Below are 20145 nucleotides of genomic sequence, written 5' to 3'. Positions count from 1 at the left end.
CTAAGAGTCAGGAACCCCTTGATAGAAACCAGGAATAGCTTCACTCGCTACCTTTTGCTATTGATTGCTATACCTCACATGAAACCGAGCCTCCCGTTGGTTGCATTTAATGAGGAGCTCCCCGTGGCAACTGTAATAGAGCGTTTGCAGTTGGAATGGGGATGTCTGTATTGAGTTTCCTCTCATGTCTCACTACGTTCAGTTAATCAGCATCACTGAACTGCCTCATAACTCCATTACTGGAATAACAGTTGTCTTGTGGCTTTGTTCTGATGCGTGCTTAAGAATTGCCCGGAGAATTTGTGGATAAACGAGTTAGCCAGCGTCAACTCTTAAATGGCAACAGCTACAAGTTAAATAATGGTGATCTGTATTGAGTTGATGAGAACAGAACAGCAGGCCTAAGCAAATATATCAGTTTCCTTTGGCTTTGGACACTTTTATCTCCATAAATTCCTCACCACAACTGAGAATAAGCTGAACTAAAGCCCTCTATGACCTGTGGGAATCAAAACATTTTACAGTGTGATCGGTTGTAATATATACTGCACACCATTTCTCATCATTCAGTAATAAAACTAAAGTTCAACGGAGAAAAGCTGTGGCCAGAAACGCCCGTAATTCCTGTAATATGAGCTGCAACTTGGGCGTCACACCTTGGCATTGTCTGTAAGCTTTAACAAAGATTTCCAAGAAATCTCTGCTTTCTTTTCTTTCCTGTGCAGCGCACAATGGAGCAGGTACATGCAGTTCAGGTTTGGAGATTACAGCTTTTGGAGCGTAAAGTGTCAGTAGCTGACACTATCAGTTTGACCTGGCCTGAGCATTGTTCACAGACTCATTCATGTTGTATTCCATTAATGATCACCACAGCAAATGTCACCTTTTTACACCTCTGAACAGAAATTGAAAGCAATACCATACAACCTCAGATCTGCAGTGTGCAGTGAGAATTTCAGCTTTGGCCCCACTTGATAGACAGAGTAGGTAGGTTTAAAATAAACTGTTTAAAAAAATGTTTTAAACAGTTTGTTTTTTGGTCAGTTGGTCCACAGCTTTGGTCCAGACTGAAATATCTCAAAGCCTTTTGGATAAAAGGTGTCTTCAAGAACCTCAATCAAGTCCAGTTGCCTTTGTACAGCATTTAGAAATTGGCATCCTGACTTTAGCATCTAACCTCACAACAGTTTATACAGTGCATTCATTTGAATGAATGTTGTTTCTTCCATCTTCACAGATCTGAGCTGAGAAGCTGCGGTGTTGTGTATGCATGGAGGCTGATCGGTGGAGGCTCTCTGTCTTCTTCTGAGGTCACAGGTCGTCATTTCAAACCATCGTCATCGTCTTCAGCCCCGGAGGAGTGCCCCGACATCACAACAGTGCATAGGCCTTCCATTCAAGGAGCCGGGTGCTGCAGCAAGAGAGAGCTAGAGGGGGGAAGAGAAAATAAACACAGGTTTTAAAAGACGCTCTTCATGAATTTCCTAAAACCCTGAAAGGCAAATACTGCAAGTTGGCCGGCGGTCCAGAGGAGGCATGTGGACAATGAGCATGGCTTGGCTCTGTCTCTCAGCCTATACTGTCCTGCTTGTTGGTTGTTTTCATACAGCTCTCACGGAAAACGATGTCACTCCACGCCTCACCTTCTCCTACAGTAAGTTTTGTCAACTTCTTGCCTGTAGAATAACAAGAATGACAATACAATAACACATTACTACCACATGAATACATTACTCAATCACTTGAGTGTAAGTAGACGCCTCCTCCACCTTCCCTCCAAGTGAAGGAAGGGTGACAGGGGTGAGCTTTAGTGTTGTCTGGGACTCCACTTTTTCCTTTTGCTTGAACAGCAGGACTCGGTAAACTGTTAATAAACAGTCAAAAAGAGCCGGGCTGTTGCTTTCCCTCGCTATGTGTAGTAAAGCTGTTGCAAGCTCACAGCTGGCCAGGGGTAAAACTTTACTTTAAGCAGCTGTTTTCTGTTAAACTATTTGCTATTTAGTAGTTCTTGATCATAACAAAGTCTACCTACATCGTTATGCTCTTCTATCCTGCCTTCAGGACTGACTGTGTAATTCCCATAGACTGTATACAAAAAGGTGAATCCCAGTGTTGTCCCTGTTAATTAACTCTGTCCACTGAGAAAAATCAATACACTTCATATGTGTCCGTTGTAAGAGCTAAAAGGATTTAGATGGATGAAATGCGTGTTTTTTTCTTCACCATAATGATTTAAAATCCATGTAAATCTGCGCTGTGAATGGCAGCTCCATCAGTGTGGCTCTGTCGAGTACCTGCAGGTCAGACATAATTACAAAATGAACAGGCCTATTGTGCTGCAACATACTGAGGGCAGTCTGACATAGTCTCACAAGCACTGAGAGTTATTGCTCTTATATAATCTGTTTTTTTTGTGCATTTGCTTGCTGAATGCCATACTGTCCAGACAGCTTAGAAATATAACAAATGTGCTTGGCATATTTCAGCCTTTTGATATATTATTAAATTAGCCTTTTGTGTTGGGTTTCTGTGGAGCATGCTCTCTTCATGCTGTCACTGGTGCCAAGTACTGACTTGAAAAATCACTGATGCCATTAATTCAGATGATGTACCAATACACTTGAGATGACATGTTGGATTTAAACATTTTATTGTCTCTCACTGTCCCTGTGGAAAATTATACAAAATGATGGATTAAGAGATCAATGGAGGCTTTCACTGATTGAACTACGGTTAGTGACTCTTGTTCAAGCGTCATTACAGTCTTAATGTCAGAGAAGATTATGTTGATAGATCTTTCTTGATAATCTGTTATACACATGGATAACATTTCTAGTAACAGGGTGAATCTGAGCAGGTCAGTCATCTTGCCTGTCTGAGCTTGTACCTTCTCAAATGTAGGACCTCCATACCAACAGGTAATATCTCTCACCTGCCAACCTCAACAAAGCCCACAGCTCAGCCCTGCTGGAGCGTTTCACAACAACACACATGATCAATCACTCGCTGAAAAGACGCTTCACACTTTTCCCTATTCTGATGGAAAGATTTGCTTTTAGGGCGTTCAGCCAATGTTAAACACCACCATAAAACATGCAAAACCCACACGTCAGAACTTTTCTGTATATATGCTATTCATTTAATATTGCTGAAGCGAAGCAAGGAAGGTTTTCTTTTCTATCTTTTCTATCTTCTTTTCTATTTTAGTAATATTATCGGAGCTAACCAGGCCTAACCCCCGAAATCAGCTTGTGTTGTACTCACGCTTATGTTGCTGTAACTTTAGCCACATTGATAAGCTGTGACCTTTCCATGAGGGGTCGGGCAGAAAATAACACAGCTTTAACGACAGAGGTAGTTACGATCCCCCGTAAAACTTAACAAGGAGTGATTTTATCAGGTCCTTCTGACCTACCTCAGCATAGCTAAGGGCTCACAGTGACATGAAATTCACTAGGCGGCCTATGCAGTGAATGAAAATCTAAAAAGACTGAAGATGATTGGGGTTTATAAGACCCGTTTTTAGGTTTTGGATCGTGATGTAATGCAAAAAAAAAAGAGCAGGTTTAGCCAGTGGATGAAGGTTAGTGGGGCCTGGTGGTAGAAGTTGTCTTGCTGTGGTAACATGGGTTCTGTTACGCTGACATTTTCCAGCTTCCCACAGAAGAGCTTTGTCACTTTGTGTTTACAGTATCAAAGCAGAATGCAGAGCTGTGGACCTCAGGGACCTGAACTTTATACAGCAGAAACCGCCTGTTCTCGTCATGGTTTCTGGTCCTTTCTCTGTCCTATCTGGATGGCAGTTAGCTTGACGGCTTGTATGCTTTAACCTCGGTAGTGTGGGCGGGCCAGAGCTCTGTTTGGCTGCTTCTCATCCGGTAACATTTTCGTAGACTGACTTCCCCTCCTCTTCTCTCTTGCGCTCTCTCTCTCTCTCTCTGTCCCCTGGTCCCCGCCTCTGCCTTAATGAAGAGGGTAATCTGCCATGAATAATGAATGGGGATTTGTATGTGTTATGGTGTGAACACTTGTCTGGTTCTCATTATGCGCCTATCAGGACGGATCATGGGTTCAGGGAGTGGGGTCTGCATCTGCTTTTCTCTCTGCTTTTGTTCCAGGCTTTAATGCAGACCATGCTGAACGGCTTAGTGTGTTTGGAGCGCTATTTAAAGTCACACCTATAAGCCATTTATGTTGCCTGTCTTTGGCTGTTGATCTGTTTAGCCCTCTGTGAGACCTCATGTGTTTGGACAGTGGTGCTGTAATTTTGTGTAGGGGCCATGCCTTCAGCCACACTGACAGTAAAGCCTTTTTAATTATTTAAAAGCTGTCTTGTCTAGACCAATTGAGTCAGCTACCCTCAAATAATTCAAAATGACAGTGGTGTCATGTGAGATAACAGCTTTTCGATACTGTGTTGGTGCCACATAGCTGAACAGCAGTTTATAATCATATGAATGCATATGAATTCTCCACTATATTACTTGGTAAAGACTTGTTTAAGTCAGTAAGAGTCCACCAATACGGAAAGTTATATTAAATGTTATGAGGATGCAATCATTACTTATATTATGACTAATCATACATTATAATGGTAGTGGCAGTCAGGGCCCAAAACCAGTAAAAAATATGAAAAACTCTTTGGTTTCATCTTTTTTTCTGCTTTTCTTTGTCTTATATGATACATGATGGTAAATTAGGGAGGAGACAAAATAACAAATTTCAGGGCCTCCCTCTGGGCTTTTTCTTTTTTTCATTTCATTAACCAAAAGACGACTTGATCAATGGTGGAAATTGTTGTCGATTACTTGTTGCTTACCTAATAAAACCAATGTATTCAATTATATTGCGAAACTGAAAAACCTGTTCACTTCTGTGAAGCTGTGTTTAGCAGCTGTTTTATAATTTCACTTGATAAATAGATCAAACATACATTTACTATAGAAATACTGATCATTTTAGTACTACGCACATTATAGGTTATCTCGATTGCTTTAAAATGAAAAAGAACACTACACAGCATTAATCTGTTTTGTAGAGTTCACCTCTGTCAGAAGAGTATGTGATTTATTCGAATTCAAACATACAACAGTGAGTACAACAGGTGGTGATTTTATGATGCTATATGTGTGCTCTCACTAATGCACTGTGTATGTGCAACTGACCAGTGTCCATCTTAGTGACTGTTTTCAATCCATCACGAAAAGACAGATCATTGATCCTGATATTGCTGATGTTTACGACACCCTCTCTGTTCAGTCCACCTGGTAAATGGGACATAAATCAAACTCAACAGACCCTGTAAAAACACTCCCATTGCTTCGCTTGTTCATTTTCAAGGTGTTGTGAGGACACAGTGACTGTTTTGCCTGCTCTCACTGTAAATACGTGGCATAGTGTCAGGCCGGACAGGGCAAGGTGCTGCTGTACAGATAGAAACATGTCATGACATCTTGTAGAGTCTCTTTGTTCTTGATGGTTCATCCCTGTTCACGCTGGAGGAAGGGGTCATGGTGAGTTCCTGATGAACCAGCAGCTGGTTTACATTATTGCGGCTAATCTGGGGTCAGCTTTTGTTGCTCTCTGACCAACAGATTGGCCTATCAACATTTTTCATGGGAAAGGGATCTTTAAGAGTAGAGGTGCAGGCTCTTTTATGAACTACAAGTTTAGCCAACATGCGGGAAAGTGTTTAAATGTTAACAGATTAATTCGTTTCTATCCCCCAATAAATTGCACCACCAAAGCCTGTTATTCCTCACCCCTGCTGTGTGAATACGTAATGTGCATACTTTATCTCTGCACTTTACAACTTTCTCAGCATTTTACAGTATTTGCAGCATTTACAAAATGACTTTGTAGCCTTTTTTTTTTCCTGAAGCAGTGTTCAAAATTGCCACCAATCTCAGCATCAGCATGGTGCAGAGGAGACAATATCCTGCTAACAAGATGCAGCCCCACAAGTTACCAATTCAAACAGCAGGCTCACAGCTTGCTTAATGAATCTCCCGGTGAATTGACCCTCTTGGCCTGTTGTCTTGATGCATTCCAGATGCTTCGGTCTCTGTCCTTCAGCTTCCTCAGGTCTACTCTCCCACACAATTACCCATTCAGCAGCAGCTCTTACTAGCTAGTTTAAAATGACTGCGGATAATTTAGTTAGGGCCCCAGTGTGGCCTGTTTTCTGTCTTGATGTCACCAGACATTGCAGCAGAAGTGAGAGTCCTGGCAATGCTCTGACACTGACCCACGGGGACTCCTGTTGGCACCGCTGCTTCCTGTCGCAGTGGTCATCGCTTCACTCTCAACAGAGAGTTTTAATCACTTCTTCTCAAAGCAATTGAATTTACGAGGGTTCATCTGTTCTATCCCGAGCAAAGTCCTTGAACGAGTACAGTAAGCAGATGAAGACAAAGAGGTTTGTTCCTGGTGTCTTTTTGCTCTGCTGGAATAGGTTCTTCCTTACTTATAATTTGTCATGTCTTTATCTTCACAAGCTTATTCTAAACATCCCAGTCCAACTGTCAGTCCTCGCTGTCATTAACAAACTAATTAAAAGAACCGCATCACAGTTTTCTTTTGGAATTTCCTGTCCTTGCTCTGGTGTTCTCACCTGACAACATCTGTCTATTACATAAATAAGGATTTCTCCATGTATGCTGGAGAGAAATGAGTTACCTCCTTTAATTATGGAGGAGCCAAATCCTCTTTCATTTAAGTCAAAGACTAAACAATGGATGCTAGGAAGCATTTATGAATAGAAGGCAGATATATTTATAAATCTTTTATGTTTATAAAGGCATACGACCATTGTCTTTTATGATTTTTTTGGGTGGGTGTCTATGATATTTTTTACCTTGTCTGCCTCCTGAAAGATTTTTTTAGTTCCTGTGAGAACACCACAGACAGCGATGGAATTAAGTCAAGGACTTTATCTTTCTATCCGTGACAATGTGTAATATGTTGTATTTCATAAATATGTTAGAATGTGGTTAATAATATAAATCAATATTATAATGGTAGACTATATTTAATTTCTATTTTGAGTCTTGTTATCATGTTGTATAAATGATTACTTAATTTTTAAATTGCTCAGCCTTGTCATAGGGTAGATTATGCAGCTGTTTGTGCACATTCAAACTGTTTTAAATGGGAGTCTTGTTCTCGCAAGACTATTGCTTGCAAGCATCCCTCTGTCTCGTCAGAGATGAGAATGTAGGTCATGTTTATGGTTACAAGACTGGAAATGGGGCATCTGACGTCCCTTACAGATGTCCTATCATGTACCTATTGCTTGCTCTTGATCTCAATAAAGACAGGCAAGCATTTTTTCCAGGTCATCTACTAGAGGACTATGACCAGCACTAATCTTTATAAAATTATAAACTGCTAAGATTCAGATTCAGGAGCCATAATGCTGACAATAATCTTTGTCTTTTAGTCTTCTTGGTCTGCTTTGTTTGCAAGAACAAGCTTCCTAATGAACAGACTCTGATCCAGTTGTAAGCAGAGTTTGTTGCAGAGTAATTTGCAATTTGTACAGAATATTTGTTTACGGCAGTGTTTTCTTGTAGTTCTGCAGAAAGTAAACAAGAACAGGTGCTTTAAATGGGGTATGCATTCGTCTGATCTCTGAATATACAGCTGCAAGAGCTGATAAAGGCTGCCCCCCTCATAAGGGAGGGCACTGTTCGAATCAGCCTGTTATAGTTGCCCTACAAAAGAAGGCACTTAGATCTTTGTTACCAAAGGACAAATTATGGTTCCCTCCCAGAGGGGATGTTCCACACTTTTAATTATCCCTCTACGTTTTTTTTGGACTCAGACCCATCAGAAAATCAGCTGCAAAAATGTAGAAGAATTCCTTTAAGCCCAATATAATTAATTTCCCCTCTAAATAGATTAGTATGCCAGTCTGGTTGGGTATTTCAGTCCATTTAGCAGTGTCATTTGAAGAAATTACTTTTAATTACATAATAATGATCTCTTATTGCTTACAGCTGTCAGAGGTTGAACCACTGAGTGTGCTGTTCATACAACATGTAAAGGGTCACAGATGAGATGCTCTGAACCAGAGAAAGCTGCTCTCTCCGACTTAAAGAAGGGTAACGGTGGTACATTGAGGTGTAAAATCCTCCTGGTCTGCCTGCTGCTGCTTTTTTGTTGGACAATGAGGGTTTTCTATCTGCTCAGCCTGTGACCAGTGTTTCCACATAAGTCCAGCAGAGTGGGGAGTTCTTTGGTTTTGTTTGGTTTTAACATATCTGCTTCTGAAAGTTCTGCCCCACCCCCTAACACACACACACACACGCGCGCGCACACACACACACACACACACACACACACACACACACACACACACACACACACACACACACACACACACACACACACACAATCACACACAATCACACACACACACACACACGCACACACAATACATTGACGACTAATCAAATCTTGTTTGTAGTGAAAATAATTTAAAAGTATGGTTGAAAACTACAGTAATTTGTCTTTGCAGAGACTTTCCAGGGACAACGAACCACAGACCTCAGTTTTCACAGGGACTTTTTCTTCTGTAGAAAGTAATTCCAGTGAAAAACGTTGAAAGGCAGGTCTGTGGATTGTCCAGTGTGACAGGAAAGACAGGCTCCTGTTAAGCTTTTCAGTTGTAATTTCTAAATGCTGAAGGATATCTTAGAACCTCAGAAGGAAAAAAAATTTACTATACTATATAAACTATATGCACGACTAGATACTAGTAAGGGTGAAGTAAGTGAAAAGAAGGGTGATGAATTAAAGGAATGTAAAGTGTCTTGGTCTTGGTAAGGTGTTGGACCATCAACATCGTCAGTGTGCTATTGCATATACATTCCAAGTCTCTGGAGCTCTTCTGGGCGGATGAATGATGGACCACTGTGAAAAAGCATGTAGCATCATGATCATAACCACTTCAATATAAATAGATCCTAAAAATACACCCCTCCAATAGTCATGCACTTCATAGTGGAGACCATGTATTCTTTATAGGTTTTTCTCTCAAATGTTCTCTTACAAGTGAAAAGCCAGATGGACAAGGCTAAGAATGTATGTTGTACCTCTTCAGTAGTGACATGATGCCCACTGGGCTCTGACGCTGTGGTTGCAGCAGATGCAAACTGCTCTTCCCCTCTTTAGTGCTTCCTCTGAACCGTCCTGTCTGTTTCTCTCTTCCTGGAGTGCACCACAACATTTCTGGGGCTGCATTGTCATGAAATGGCCCCTCAGGAGTCAACCTCAGACGGTCAAACAACAATAGAGGCGTTTCTTTAAGAGACTGTGGTGGATGTGGAGGGGAGGGGAGGGGAGAACAAGTTCAAGTAGGATACACTTGAAGTAGGGGGGTAATATTCTGCACACTATTTGACCTCCAGAAGTTCTTCTATCCTGATTTTGTGGTCTTTCTCCAAAGGGAATTATCTGGCTCTTTATTGCTTCAGTTAAAGTTGTGGATTGTAAATTCAAAACAATGAGCAGGAAGTTGCTAAAAAAACCCAACCAACTAACCAACTTTTTTACATAGAATATTGATTAAAGCACCTTTTAATCATTGCGCTGTTTTGAAGACCGACCTCGAGGCATGCCTTTTATTAACAGAGAACATGAGCAAAATATGATGTTAAAATATACCATTTAACAATGACCTAGCCCTCAGAGAAATAAAGACTTGTAAACCAATAGGTCTGTACTGAAAGATGATTAATGTTTTCCTGAAATTATAAATGGAAAGCTTTGTACGGCTGCAAACCCTCCTGGATCTCTTTAATGATACTCAATTAGGGGCCGTATTGTTTTCTCCGTCAGCTGTGGTCGCTAAGTATGACAGTGGTGATCTGACTCCAGAGAATAATTGTGTAGATATCCTCCCTTAAAGCTTTTGTTTTGGTTTGGGCTCTGGCCTTTCTCTTTCTCTCTCTGTAAATCACAGTTAAATTCACCCAAGGCTCTGTGGGGAGGAGGAAAAAAAAAAGGGGAGGTGGGGGGAGTGGGGGGTTGACGGGACAGTACCAGCACGGAGCAACACTCCATTTATCCCATAATGATAGAGAAAAGGAGAGTGAACGGCCCCAATGGATCCATGTACAGTACGCAGAGCTGAGCCTCTTGTGGTTTTACGGACAGATTTAACTACAATATGGTTCTCCGTTGCCAAGGCGATGGACTGCTATTAACATGTTATTTTCCCAAGGGAGAGGAAGTCTCACAACCTCCTGTACCTACCCAAGGTGAGGTTATATCAGGTCACATGTACTGCAGGGTACGAACCACACAGTGTGCTTATTATCAGTAGAACATAATGACACCTTATTCTATCTGGACTGGATTAGTTTTATGTAGGGAAGTGCCATGATTGTAATTATTACTACCAGCATCTGTGGTTTTAATCCAGTATGAATCTGCCATCACAGTGATTCCGAAGTGAAAATGCAACGCAAATTACCTCATGAGGTCGAGACAAGAATAAGAGTCAACTGACTTTGGCTTAATATTATAGTGCATTATGTTTTTTTTAAGCTGGCTGATCTGAAGTGAGACTGTGACTTTTATGTTTTTGTTTTCTCACCCCATGTTTTTTCATTTTATATGATAAATTTGAAGTCCTACATGACATATTGGGTCCAGTTCAGAGCTCAGTTTCATTTTGGTGGCAGTAATAACCATTAGGACACTTTATTAGAAAAGGAAGTGATCTGAATGTTCACGATTTTGTTATGTTTGCCACAAATGTGTCAATTTGCTAATAAAAATAGTTTATGTTCCACTGGTGTCTATGTGAAAATTACAGTTCCATTAAGATATTGTGGTTTAAATGGGTTACTGTGTTAAATTAATGATGAAATTAGCTGAACCAGTTCAGCTTGAGATGTTGGGAGGCAGGTGCTGAAGTTTTTTCCCTGAGTCAGGAGGAGGGTCCAAAGAAAATACGATTTACTCTGGGGACAGCCTTGCTTTTTTTTTTTAAGTGTAATTTTCGCACAGTGTTTTGGATGAGTAATTTCTCTATAAATCACAAAGAACATTCTTCTACAAATGTGAAATAACATAATTGAGAAAAGCAATATTGGACGACCTTCATCAATAAAATAAATGGTGTTCTCTGGTCTGTTTTGTTTTTCCTCATTCATCATATTACCAGGGCAAAGGTCTGATTTCAGTGGTTCAGTCACTTCAAGTTTCCATCAGCTCCCTGCTTCTGTTTATGCTGGAATGCAATTAAGGCAAGTTGTTCAAGCTGGGCCGGCAGCGAAGGCTTCCAGGCTGCTGCAGATCTGAGATACACATGGGCCTTTAAAGCAGTGATTAGGAGAGCTGATGATTTAACCCCTGGCTTCAGTCAGGAGGTGTTGATGTGACAGGAACAAAGCTATTCACTTACTTATTGTACTGTAGGAGAAACATGAGGAACTTTCCCCTTCTGTTTCTCTTCTCCTTCTTTGTCTCTGTTTCTGATGAGGGGCTGGATTTGGAAGCTGAAGTTTCACACACACAAACAAACAAACACAGGCACACTGATTTCTTTTCATACGTTTTTATTTTTTCCAAGTGTATCAAATACTGTATGAGGCCCAGATCCTCAGTTGTGCTGTAGATCTCCTGTAGTAGGTATACTGCCCTACAAAGTCTGCTGCTCTGTAATCTAAATTCAAGACACGAAGTTTCATCTGTGTTAAAACACAAAATGTTTCTGGGCTGTGTAGTCATAATGATGAGAAACTTGGGGAGGTTTGTCAGGAGTTGCACATTGTGCGATTGTGTCTAATTAAGACAGAACATCTACGCATTATCTCTGGAGTACATCAAATTTTGCAGTCCCACACAAAATTTAATTTGCATATTCAAGTGCCTTTAGACTTTGATTTTTTTCTGTCTTCAGCATCTTATAATGCTTTTTAATATACAGATTGACGACCTCTTTATGTTCAACCTGAGCACAATTAATGCGTGAATTACATCTTTTGTCTCTTCTGTCTGTCTGTTTCTGTCCAGATGCAAAGGAGAGGACAACCAGAAGTTTCTCGGTCGATGGAGTCTTCAACTACACTTCTCTCCTCCTCAGTAAAGAAGACAACATGCTGTACATTGGCGCTCGGGAGATTCTCTTTGCTCTCAACCTCTCTGATATCAGCGCAGTGAAGCTACAAAGAAATGTAAGAGCCAGCGTGCAGGCATCTGTACACTGCAGTACCATATAGTATACTGTATTAATATGAATGTTGTTATAATAGGATCCCAGAGGTTCCGTGTGAATGTAGTTATAAATATGATACAATCCAAGCCTTTCAATGTGAGTATAACGCACCTCGCTGTATTAAACCTGCGTGAGTCTCACAGTGTCTCTCTCCTGCAGCTCACGTGGAAAACTCCAGAGAGGAAGAGAGATGAATGCAGTTTCAAAGGCAAAAACCTGCAGGTGAGTGAACTGCTGGTGAAAATCTCAAGTAGCTGAACTCAGATGGCTTAGACAGTGTTTACATGACTGCCAGTTTGCTTTGTTGGTTAAGTTGACCATTGTTACACGGCATTTTGGAAACATACCCAGGGCAGAACCCTGGAAATTTCCTGTCAAGTTGTAACTTTCCATTCTACAACAATGGATTTTTCCCTTCCTTTCAGACAAACTTTTCATCTAACACACTCTTTCTTTTTGTCTGCCTGCTCCAGTACCACTTTTATATGTAAACATACAGACCTAGAACCTTGTGAATTTGTTGTTACTTTTTCATTTGGAGGGAACAGTTTAGCAGAAGGACTCCAGAGATTGTTTGTTTGAAATTGATCTGAAAATTACTGTATGAAAAAATGGCTAAAAAATCTTAATCTCCAGTGTGGCAGTTTGGTGTTTTTGTAAACTACTTTACTGGACTATGGTCAAGTCTGCAGATCATTTGTGTTTTCTTTGTATTTTTATCTTGACTTTCTAATAAGCTCCAGTAAACTACTGTGTCTTGAGACAGGATACAAAATAACTTGCATGACAAAAAAACCTAAAAACTCTTTTTGGAAGAAAAAATTGAAAATTGGTAAAAATCCAAACACATGCCTTATTTATCTTTATAAATACAGCCTATATATCCTTGTATCTTAGTAGCTGTAAAGAGATGCTCACATAAAATTCTTGTCTGCACTTCTAATACAGACGGATTGCTTCAACTACATCAAGATTTTACTACGTATGAACAGCACTCACCTCTATGTTTGTGGGACGTACGCCTTCAGCCCCATCTGTGCTTACATAGTAAGTGTTTACATGAAACAATCATATCTGTTGCAGAGACCAGCTGTGAGGAGCATGATCATACCTGTGCATTTCTTGTTTTGTGAGGATCTAAAAACTTGTGTCATTTGTTGCTCCTTGTAGACAAAAGTTGATTACCCATGGTGCAAGACTTTATATGTGGTGTGTTTATTTATTAGATTCTAGGGGAAGAGCATCTAAAATCTGATTCATGCTGCTTCCTGCCTCTCATCTCACTTAGCAGTCTGGCTGAGGCCCTGCCCAGCCAGATACAATATACAGTATGTGCATTATTTTATTATGTCCTGTGCCAAAGGGAAATGGATCAAAATATTTATTGCTTGTAATCACATTATATCAGGATCAATCCAGTTTTCAGTCCTTTCCTCCAAATCCTTAAAAGCCTTTTAAAACAATTCATAACAAACATACAGGGAGGTCCTGTGTGTCAACCTAAACCAAAGACTGACTGACCACGTGTTTTTTTTACTATGAGACAGGTGGACATCAGTCACTGTCAGAGCAGGTCACAGCTCTACTTTTCTATTGATCTGCTGTGTTTTCTGCAGAAGACTGCAGACTTCTCCCTCGTCGAGAGTGATACCGGTGAGATTGTTACAGAGGATGGACGAAGCCGCTGCCCTTTCAACCCTGAGTACAAGTCCACTGCCATCATGGCTGGTAGGTCTGAGTATGGCTGTCAGCTGTCAGTAAAATCAAGCTTTGTTTAAATGTTTTGATTTATAGAAGCCACTGTGGGAATCAGTAAAGTTACAAGATACAGGTGGTTGATATCAAGACAAATTGGGGCACGACCTCTGGATTTCATTACTGTGTATGACGCAGAAGCCCATTCCCTTGTGGTAAACACTGTGATTAGACTGGTCTTCTTCACTGTGTTGCAGATGGAGAACTGTATGCCGGCACAGTCAGTAATTTCCAAGGAAATGAACCCATCATTTACAAGAGTCTAAGCCAAGGAACTGCTCTAAAAACAGAAAACTCACTCAACTGGCTTCAAGGTATGGTGCTTTAGCTGGAAGGCAATGCTTTTGATAACATCTTCATATAGTAAAAATTTCTATATATTATAATATCACATCATTTATGAGATAAATCTCGAACTGTTTGTATCAGAAATGCTTAAGGAAAAGTCTAGAATTTGACACCATGACAGATTATGTAGATGAAAAGTGTTTACCTGCAATCTAATCCCTGTTGGAAGTGGATTTTCCATTCGGTGTGTTGATGTCAGAGGGAATAGGGACGTCTGTCCCTGGATGCCAGAGTTGCATATACTGTAGGTTGACAGCATTGTTCACTTTGCCTTTCTTTCAGACCCGGCCTTTGTTGGTTCTGCCTACATACAGGAGAGCCTGCCCAAGGGCAACCTAGTGGGCGATGACGATAAGATTTACTTCTTCTTCAGTGAAGCGGGAAAGGAGTTTGATTTCTTTGACAACACCATTGTGTCACGCATTGCTCGCGTGTGTAAGGTGAGGGATGCTTGAAAGCACATGGTCCAAAAAGGGGGCCTTTTTACCCTTGAGCTACATTCTCTTGACACCCCCTCCCAACACTATAGGAATCTGTCAGATCAGGAATGGTGGATTGTTTGTGTGTTTGTGCATTTCATGTGTGTTTGTGTGTTTTGCACATGCTGCCATACAGCTGTATATATAGTCTCCTGAAAGCATCTTACAGCTTAAATACGACTAGTATATAGTTCACAGTCCTTCTGGGCAGTGACGCAGGATCTCTTGTTACAGAAAAACATTCCTCTTGCATGTTTTCCCTCCGTTTGATTCTCTTTCTGCAGATCCTCTCCTCCCTCTATTCTTATCGTGTTTCACCAAATATTAGTTCAGACAGGACTCAGTAGCCAACTCAAAATGGCTTAGGATTAATGTAGCACAAGATCCATGTGCAGGAACGGATTATCACCTGTTGAAATACTTGAGGCCTTTTAAACTAAAGTGCAGACCTCACACGGTATTTGTATTTGTATGGAATTGCTGCTTGTCTCTGTGGAAACAATCATGTTTATAACTGTCCAAGGAGAATGAAAAATACTCTGACAGTTTGACGTTCATCTCAGAGAAAACAAGTTAAAACTGTTCTTTGTGGACAGCAAAGAAAACATTTTTCTTTTCCAAACTTGTCCTGTGACACCACCTCAAATGTTTGGTTTCTGTTGTTGCTCATCATTGCTAATCAGTATGTGTGTCAGATATAAACCCCAAGGTGGAACCATGGGAAGCCCAGCTGTGAATCAGAGGCCTGTTTCACAGTCAGACTCTGCCCCTAGGGTTTTATTTCCTTCATATTCATGCAGTTATCCACTCAGTGTTACCATACATCCAATTTTAAAAAACCATTCCACTTAACAGTTATATAAATATTGACTCATGTGGCATGTTGTTAAGGGGCTTTTGTCTCATATGGTTCAAATATGTGCTGAATATAAGCATCCTGCTGCGGATTACTCACAAGGAAATGAGTGATAATGTGTCAGTTTTTGGAAGTTGGCTTCTTAAACAAAAATGAAGCAAAAATCATTAAAAAAGTGAAAACTGTAAAACGTAAAATGATTCAAAATGAAGTAATTCTTAGCAGATAGATGTTGTCACTTCCTTTCACAGTGATTCCTGTTCAAATAATTTATCAGTCCTATCCCTGTCTCTCTTAATCCTTTGTTTATTCAGGTGTTTAGTACACAGGTTCCACTTCATCGAGCCTTACTATGGAATGATAAACAATGTTTTGCTTGAAACAAACAAAACAAAGCATGTTCTCATTTGCAGGATTGTTAGGTTTCCCAGAAAGGAGCCATTACTGCCCCGCCATGTTCATGTGAACAATGGATGCTTTTACAAGGGATTAATGACTGGGATGCATTTGCCTCAATTATTCAGAAGTCAGTTTAAGCACAGAGTGGCATTAAATTATAAAACTAGGTTCAGGCAGGAGGACCAGGGAATATACTGTATGTTGCTCATTATCTGCCTGGGTTACTACAATAAGTAACTGCTTCAGAAGCTCAGTATTGGTCATGTGTCATTACCCTTCCCATCCTGCCCTGCCATTTCCTCTGATTAATGTAATTCTAAAGTGGACTCAAGTGAGGCTTCATGTTAAAGGGTTTTAGAGTTTAGATCATTTAGCATTTCTCTTTGGTCCTCGGCTCTGCACGTTTTTAAAACCACTGATTTCCTCCAACAGCCAACTTTCCTCTTGTTAGATCCATGCCTTTGAGAAAATGGGAATAATTGATATCATTAACCGAATGTAAACACACAGAGTGGTTGGTGCAGATGATCACCCTCCCTTTAAATCACAGGTCTTTTTCCTAAACCAAAATAAGCTCTTCAGTGTGGCTAATATAGGTAAAACATTTCGTCACCTTTCTCAGGCCTATAACTCCCTGTAGTTTGTTTTAAACTCAAACATTACATTCTGTAAATCACTTTCACACTGAGGTTTAAAAATGTAGTTTCTCTCCATATTTAGTCTGCATGTCAAAGTAGTCCTGTGCCACTCTCACATCACTTTGAAGGCTAGTGCCAAAGGCGCCGAATCACAGCAGTAGTGTCAGTGAAGAAGGATTGTCAGGGAGCAATGTTTCTTTTTCTTTTTCATTTAAAAGCATTTGTCCTCCTCAAAGCCCTGAGTGTTTCTTTTTTCCTATCTAAGCCAGTTGTGATGATGTATATTGTTTTCATGACCTAGAAGTCTGCTGCCTCAGGGTATATCTGTGTTGAGGGTGCAACTGATTTTGCACATCGTGGTTGTACTATAGGAGGTTAATGTTTTTTTAATTACATCAATTCAAGCAGCTTCACCCTTGGGGCTCAACACTTTCTTTGTATTTACTCATGAAGAAAGTAAATAAAGATGACAGAATTATTTTCGTAATATAATAAAACTTACAACATGTACTGTATGTTGGTGGTATTCCACGACAGTGTAGCATATGCTGCACATTATCTCATGCCTTTTATAAGCATGTCAGATCCCATCCCATCAAATCACACACTGACCACTGCAGTCAGGTGTCGGTCTTATATTCTTGCACTCTCTACTGGCCACATGTTAAAAGGCTTCAAACTACTTTATTATTTGCACTACAGGGTGACATGGGGGGCGAGAGGGTACTGCAGAAGAAATGGACAACTTTCCTGAAGGCTCAGCTCTTGTGCTCTCTGCCTGATGATGGTTTTCCCTTCAACATAATCCAAGACATGTTTGTGCTGACACCCAGGCCCGAGGACTGGAAGAACACTGTGTTTTATGGAGTCTTCACATCTCAGTGGTGAGGACAAAGTTTCACTGTTTTAATTTAACACATCAACATATCACCAAACAAATGCAGTTATACTTTCAAATATATTGTGCAGATTTGGCACTCACAAGGGATAAAAATGTCTTACTTGCTGAGGTACATCATAAAAAAAGAGACCAAAGTGCAGGCAGGGCCATAGCTACCAAGGTCTTTTATTGATTTTTGGGAACTTTGGCAGGTTTAATAACAAATGCTGAGTCTAAATATCTTTAAAATTGACTTTGTAGCTAGGAAACAAAATGAGATAAAAGGCATTTTGTATTCCCTACCAGTGTTAGTGAAGGCTTTGACATTTAGACCATGATGCAGGGAGATAAAATTTACACATTACAGGTAATATTAAACAGTTTAAATTAATAAATAAATTGTGATCATTTATTTGTTCGTGTACTTTTCTCACGAATTTTTGTTGGTGGGTTATTAAAATTTCTTCAGTTGATGAGGAGGTTTTTTTTACTTATTTGGTTATTTGGACTTTTGTTTTGACAGGGACCATGTATAAAAACACCAGTCTCAAAGAAGAGAGAAGAAGCGATGCTCTGGGCCAGATTTAGCTTCTAATTACTTTCCATCTGCAGTCCTTGGCCAGTTAAACATTAATGCAGTATTTATGAAATCATTTAGCCTCTATTTAGAGTTGCTGAGGCTTTCGCTGTAAAACATCCCCTCTATACGATTACAGACCACTTTCCTCAAGTTTGTACATCTGAAATGATCGATAAGTGTTGTTGAGATGCTTGTCTGTGTCTTTAAAGGTACAAGGGTGCTTCAGGAAGCTCTGCAGTGTGTTCCTTCACTATGGAGCAGGTGGAAAAAGCGTTCAATGGGCGATACCGAGAGGTCAACAGAGAGACTCAGCAGTGGTACACATACAACCATCCGGTCCCAGAGCCTCGGCCTGGAGCAGTGAGTACCTGCCTGCTGCCCTCTGCTGGAGAACCTGGAAACATATAGATGTGGATACTCATCAGCATGTCATGTCAGCTGCATGAGGGGTTTCGTGCGTGCCTGTCAGCTCATCAGTTACACCCTCAGTTTTGACTGGCGATCAAGTCTCGAGCAGATACCTGTCGAGTTGGCGTCCCTCTTCTCTTCCCCTGTGATTCTTATCAAACTGTTGCTGCTTTTATTTCCCAGCAGGCTTATCACAGTATCACAAAAATGTAAAGAAAAACACAAAAACAAAAAACAAGTACAAAGTGTGACTTATTGTTTTGCCTCCACAGTGTATTACAAATGCTGCCAGAGAGCAGGGCATCTCCTCCTCGTTGCACATGCCGGACAAGGTACTGAATTTTGTCAAAGACCACTTCCTGATGGACAGCGTGATCCGCAGCCAGCCTCTCCTGTTGAAACGTAATGTCCGCTACACCCAGATCGCTGTCCATCGAGTCCTCACAGCACAGAAAGCCTATAACGTGCTCTTCATTGGCACAGGTAAGGGGCTTCACACTCACGTTCACAATCACACAAAAACACACTCAGCAGCGTTTGTGCATCATAACATTCATACCGTAACATTCACAAAGACTTCAGTGTAATTTTAAGTCATGCTGTGCCTTTTCTAGATGATGGAAGACTTCATAAAGCCATTAATGTCAACAACAAGATGCACATCATCGAGGAGATGGTGCTCTTCCGTGATTCCCAACCAGTGCAGCACATTGAGCTGGACACTGAAAAGGTATAGTGGAGTGCTGAGAGAGGAAAGGAGCCCAGTTTGTTTTACAGAGCTTTCCCATGGTGTGACGTAATAACAAGCTCAGTAAACGCATTTATGGGCAGTTTAGAGATTCCATGAGCCACGGAGAGTCACAGCTTAAAGCGTACCTTTCTCTTAGGGGATCTGCAAATAGTTGGGGTTTTAACAGCTGGAACTGTGACACTTCCTGGATCCTGGCATGTCTTTGCTTATATTTATACTTCAAGGCAATGAAATTCCTTTGAAAGTGGTATAAAAAAAAAGCAAAATGTATTTAGATCACGGTCAGACAAGGAAGATGCTGGATGAAAATAGTAACCCAGTAACTGTATTTGGGGCACTTCCTTCCTGTCCCCTGCTTTGTCATCTCTCCTCCACAGGGTCAGCTTTATGTTTCCTCTTTCTCTGAACTGGTGGAGGTCCCAGTAGCTAACTGCACTAATTATCAGAGCTGTGGAGAGTGCATCCTCTCCAGGGATCCTTACTGTGCCTGGAATGAGCGGCAGTGTGTGGATGTCAGACAGGCTTCAGCAAGGACGTATGTATCCCTCTGCATAATAACCCGCAATCAATTCTGCAGCTAAAGCGTTTAGAGAGACATTTCTATATGTGAATATAAGATGATAAGAGACTGCATTTGTCTACATTTTCTGACTGAATGTATATGTTTCAGTGCCTGGCAGCAGGATGTAGATGAGGCAGATACATCAGCTATTTGCGACAAGACAGTGCCAAGCCCACGGTTTGCTAAACCTCCACCTACACGTAAGTGAACTCCACTTCTCTAGTCTGTCAGAGATTTAGAGTGCATCTTTCTGCACTGGA

At 40.7% G+C, this 20145-nt stretch overlaps 1 protein-coding gene across 1 annotated transcript in view; it reads left to right on the top strand.

Moving 5' to 3' along the window:
- The window catches only part of sema4ba (sema domain, immunoglobulin domain (Ig), transmembrane domain (TM) and short cytoplasmic domain, (semaphorin) 4Ba), a 39817-nt gene that overhangs the window by 16206 nt on the left and 3466 nt on the right, over nt 1-20145 (top strand). The window contains exons 2-14 of the mRNA XM_041037938.1: nt 1238-1654; nt 12028-12188; nt 12389-12451; nt 13178-13276; nt 13846-13957; nt 14182-14298; nt 14615-14772; nt 17407-17588; nt 18374-18524; nt 18845-19055; nt 19187-19302; nt 19701-19858; nt 19994-20085. Coding sequence (XP_040893872.1) covers nt 1537-1654; nt 12028-12188; nt 12389-12451; nt 13178-13276; nt 13846-13957; nt 14182-14298; nt 14615-14772; nt 17407-17588; nt 18374-18524; nt 18845-19055; nt 19187-19302; nt 19701-19858; nt 19994-20085 — 1738 coding nt within the window. The 5' untranslated portion in view covers nt 1238-1536. The remainder of the gene's footprint in view (nt 1-1237; nt 1655-12027; nt 12189-12388; nt 12452-13177; nt 13277-13845; nt 13958-14181; nt 14299-14614; nt 14773-17406; nt 17589-18373; nt 18525-18844; nt 19056-19186; nt 19303-19700; nt 19859-19993; nt 20086-20145) is intronic.

Source organism: Toxotes jaculatrix, chromosome 5 (genome assembly GCF_017976425.1).
Source record: "Toxotes jaculatrix isolate fToxJac2 chromosome 5, fToxJac2.pri, whole genome shotgun sequence".
NCBI classification, from domain to species: Eukaryota; Metazoa; Chordata; class Actinopteri; family Toxotidae; genus Toxotes; species Toxotes jaculatrix.
Note: the sequence above shows the minus strand (reverse complement) of the source record. Positions and strands in the feature narration are given on the sequence as shown.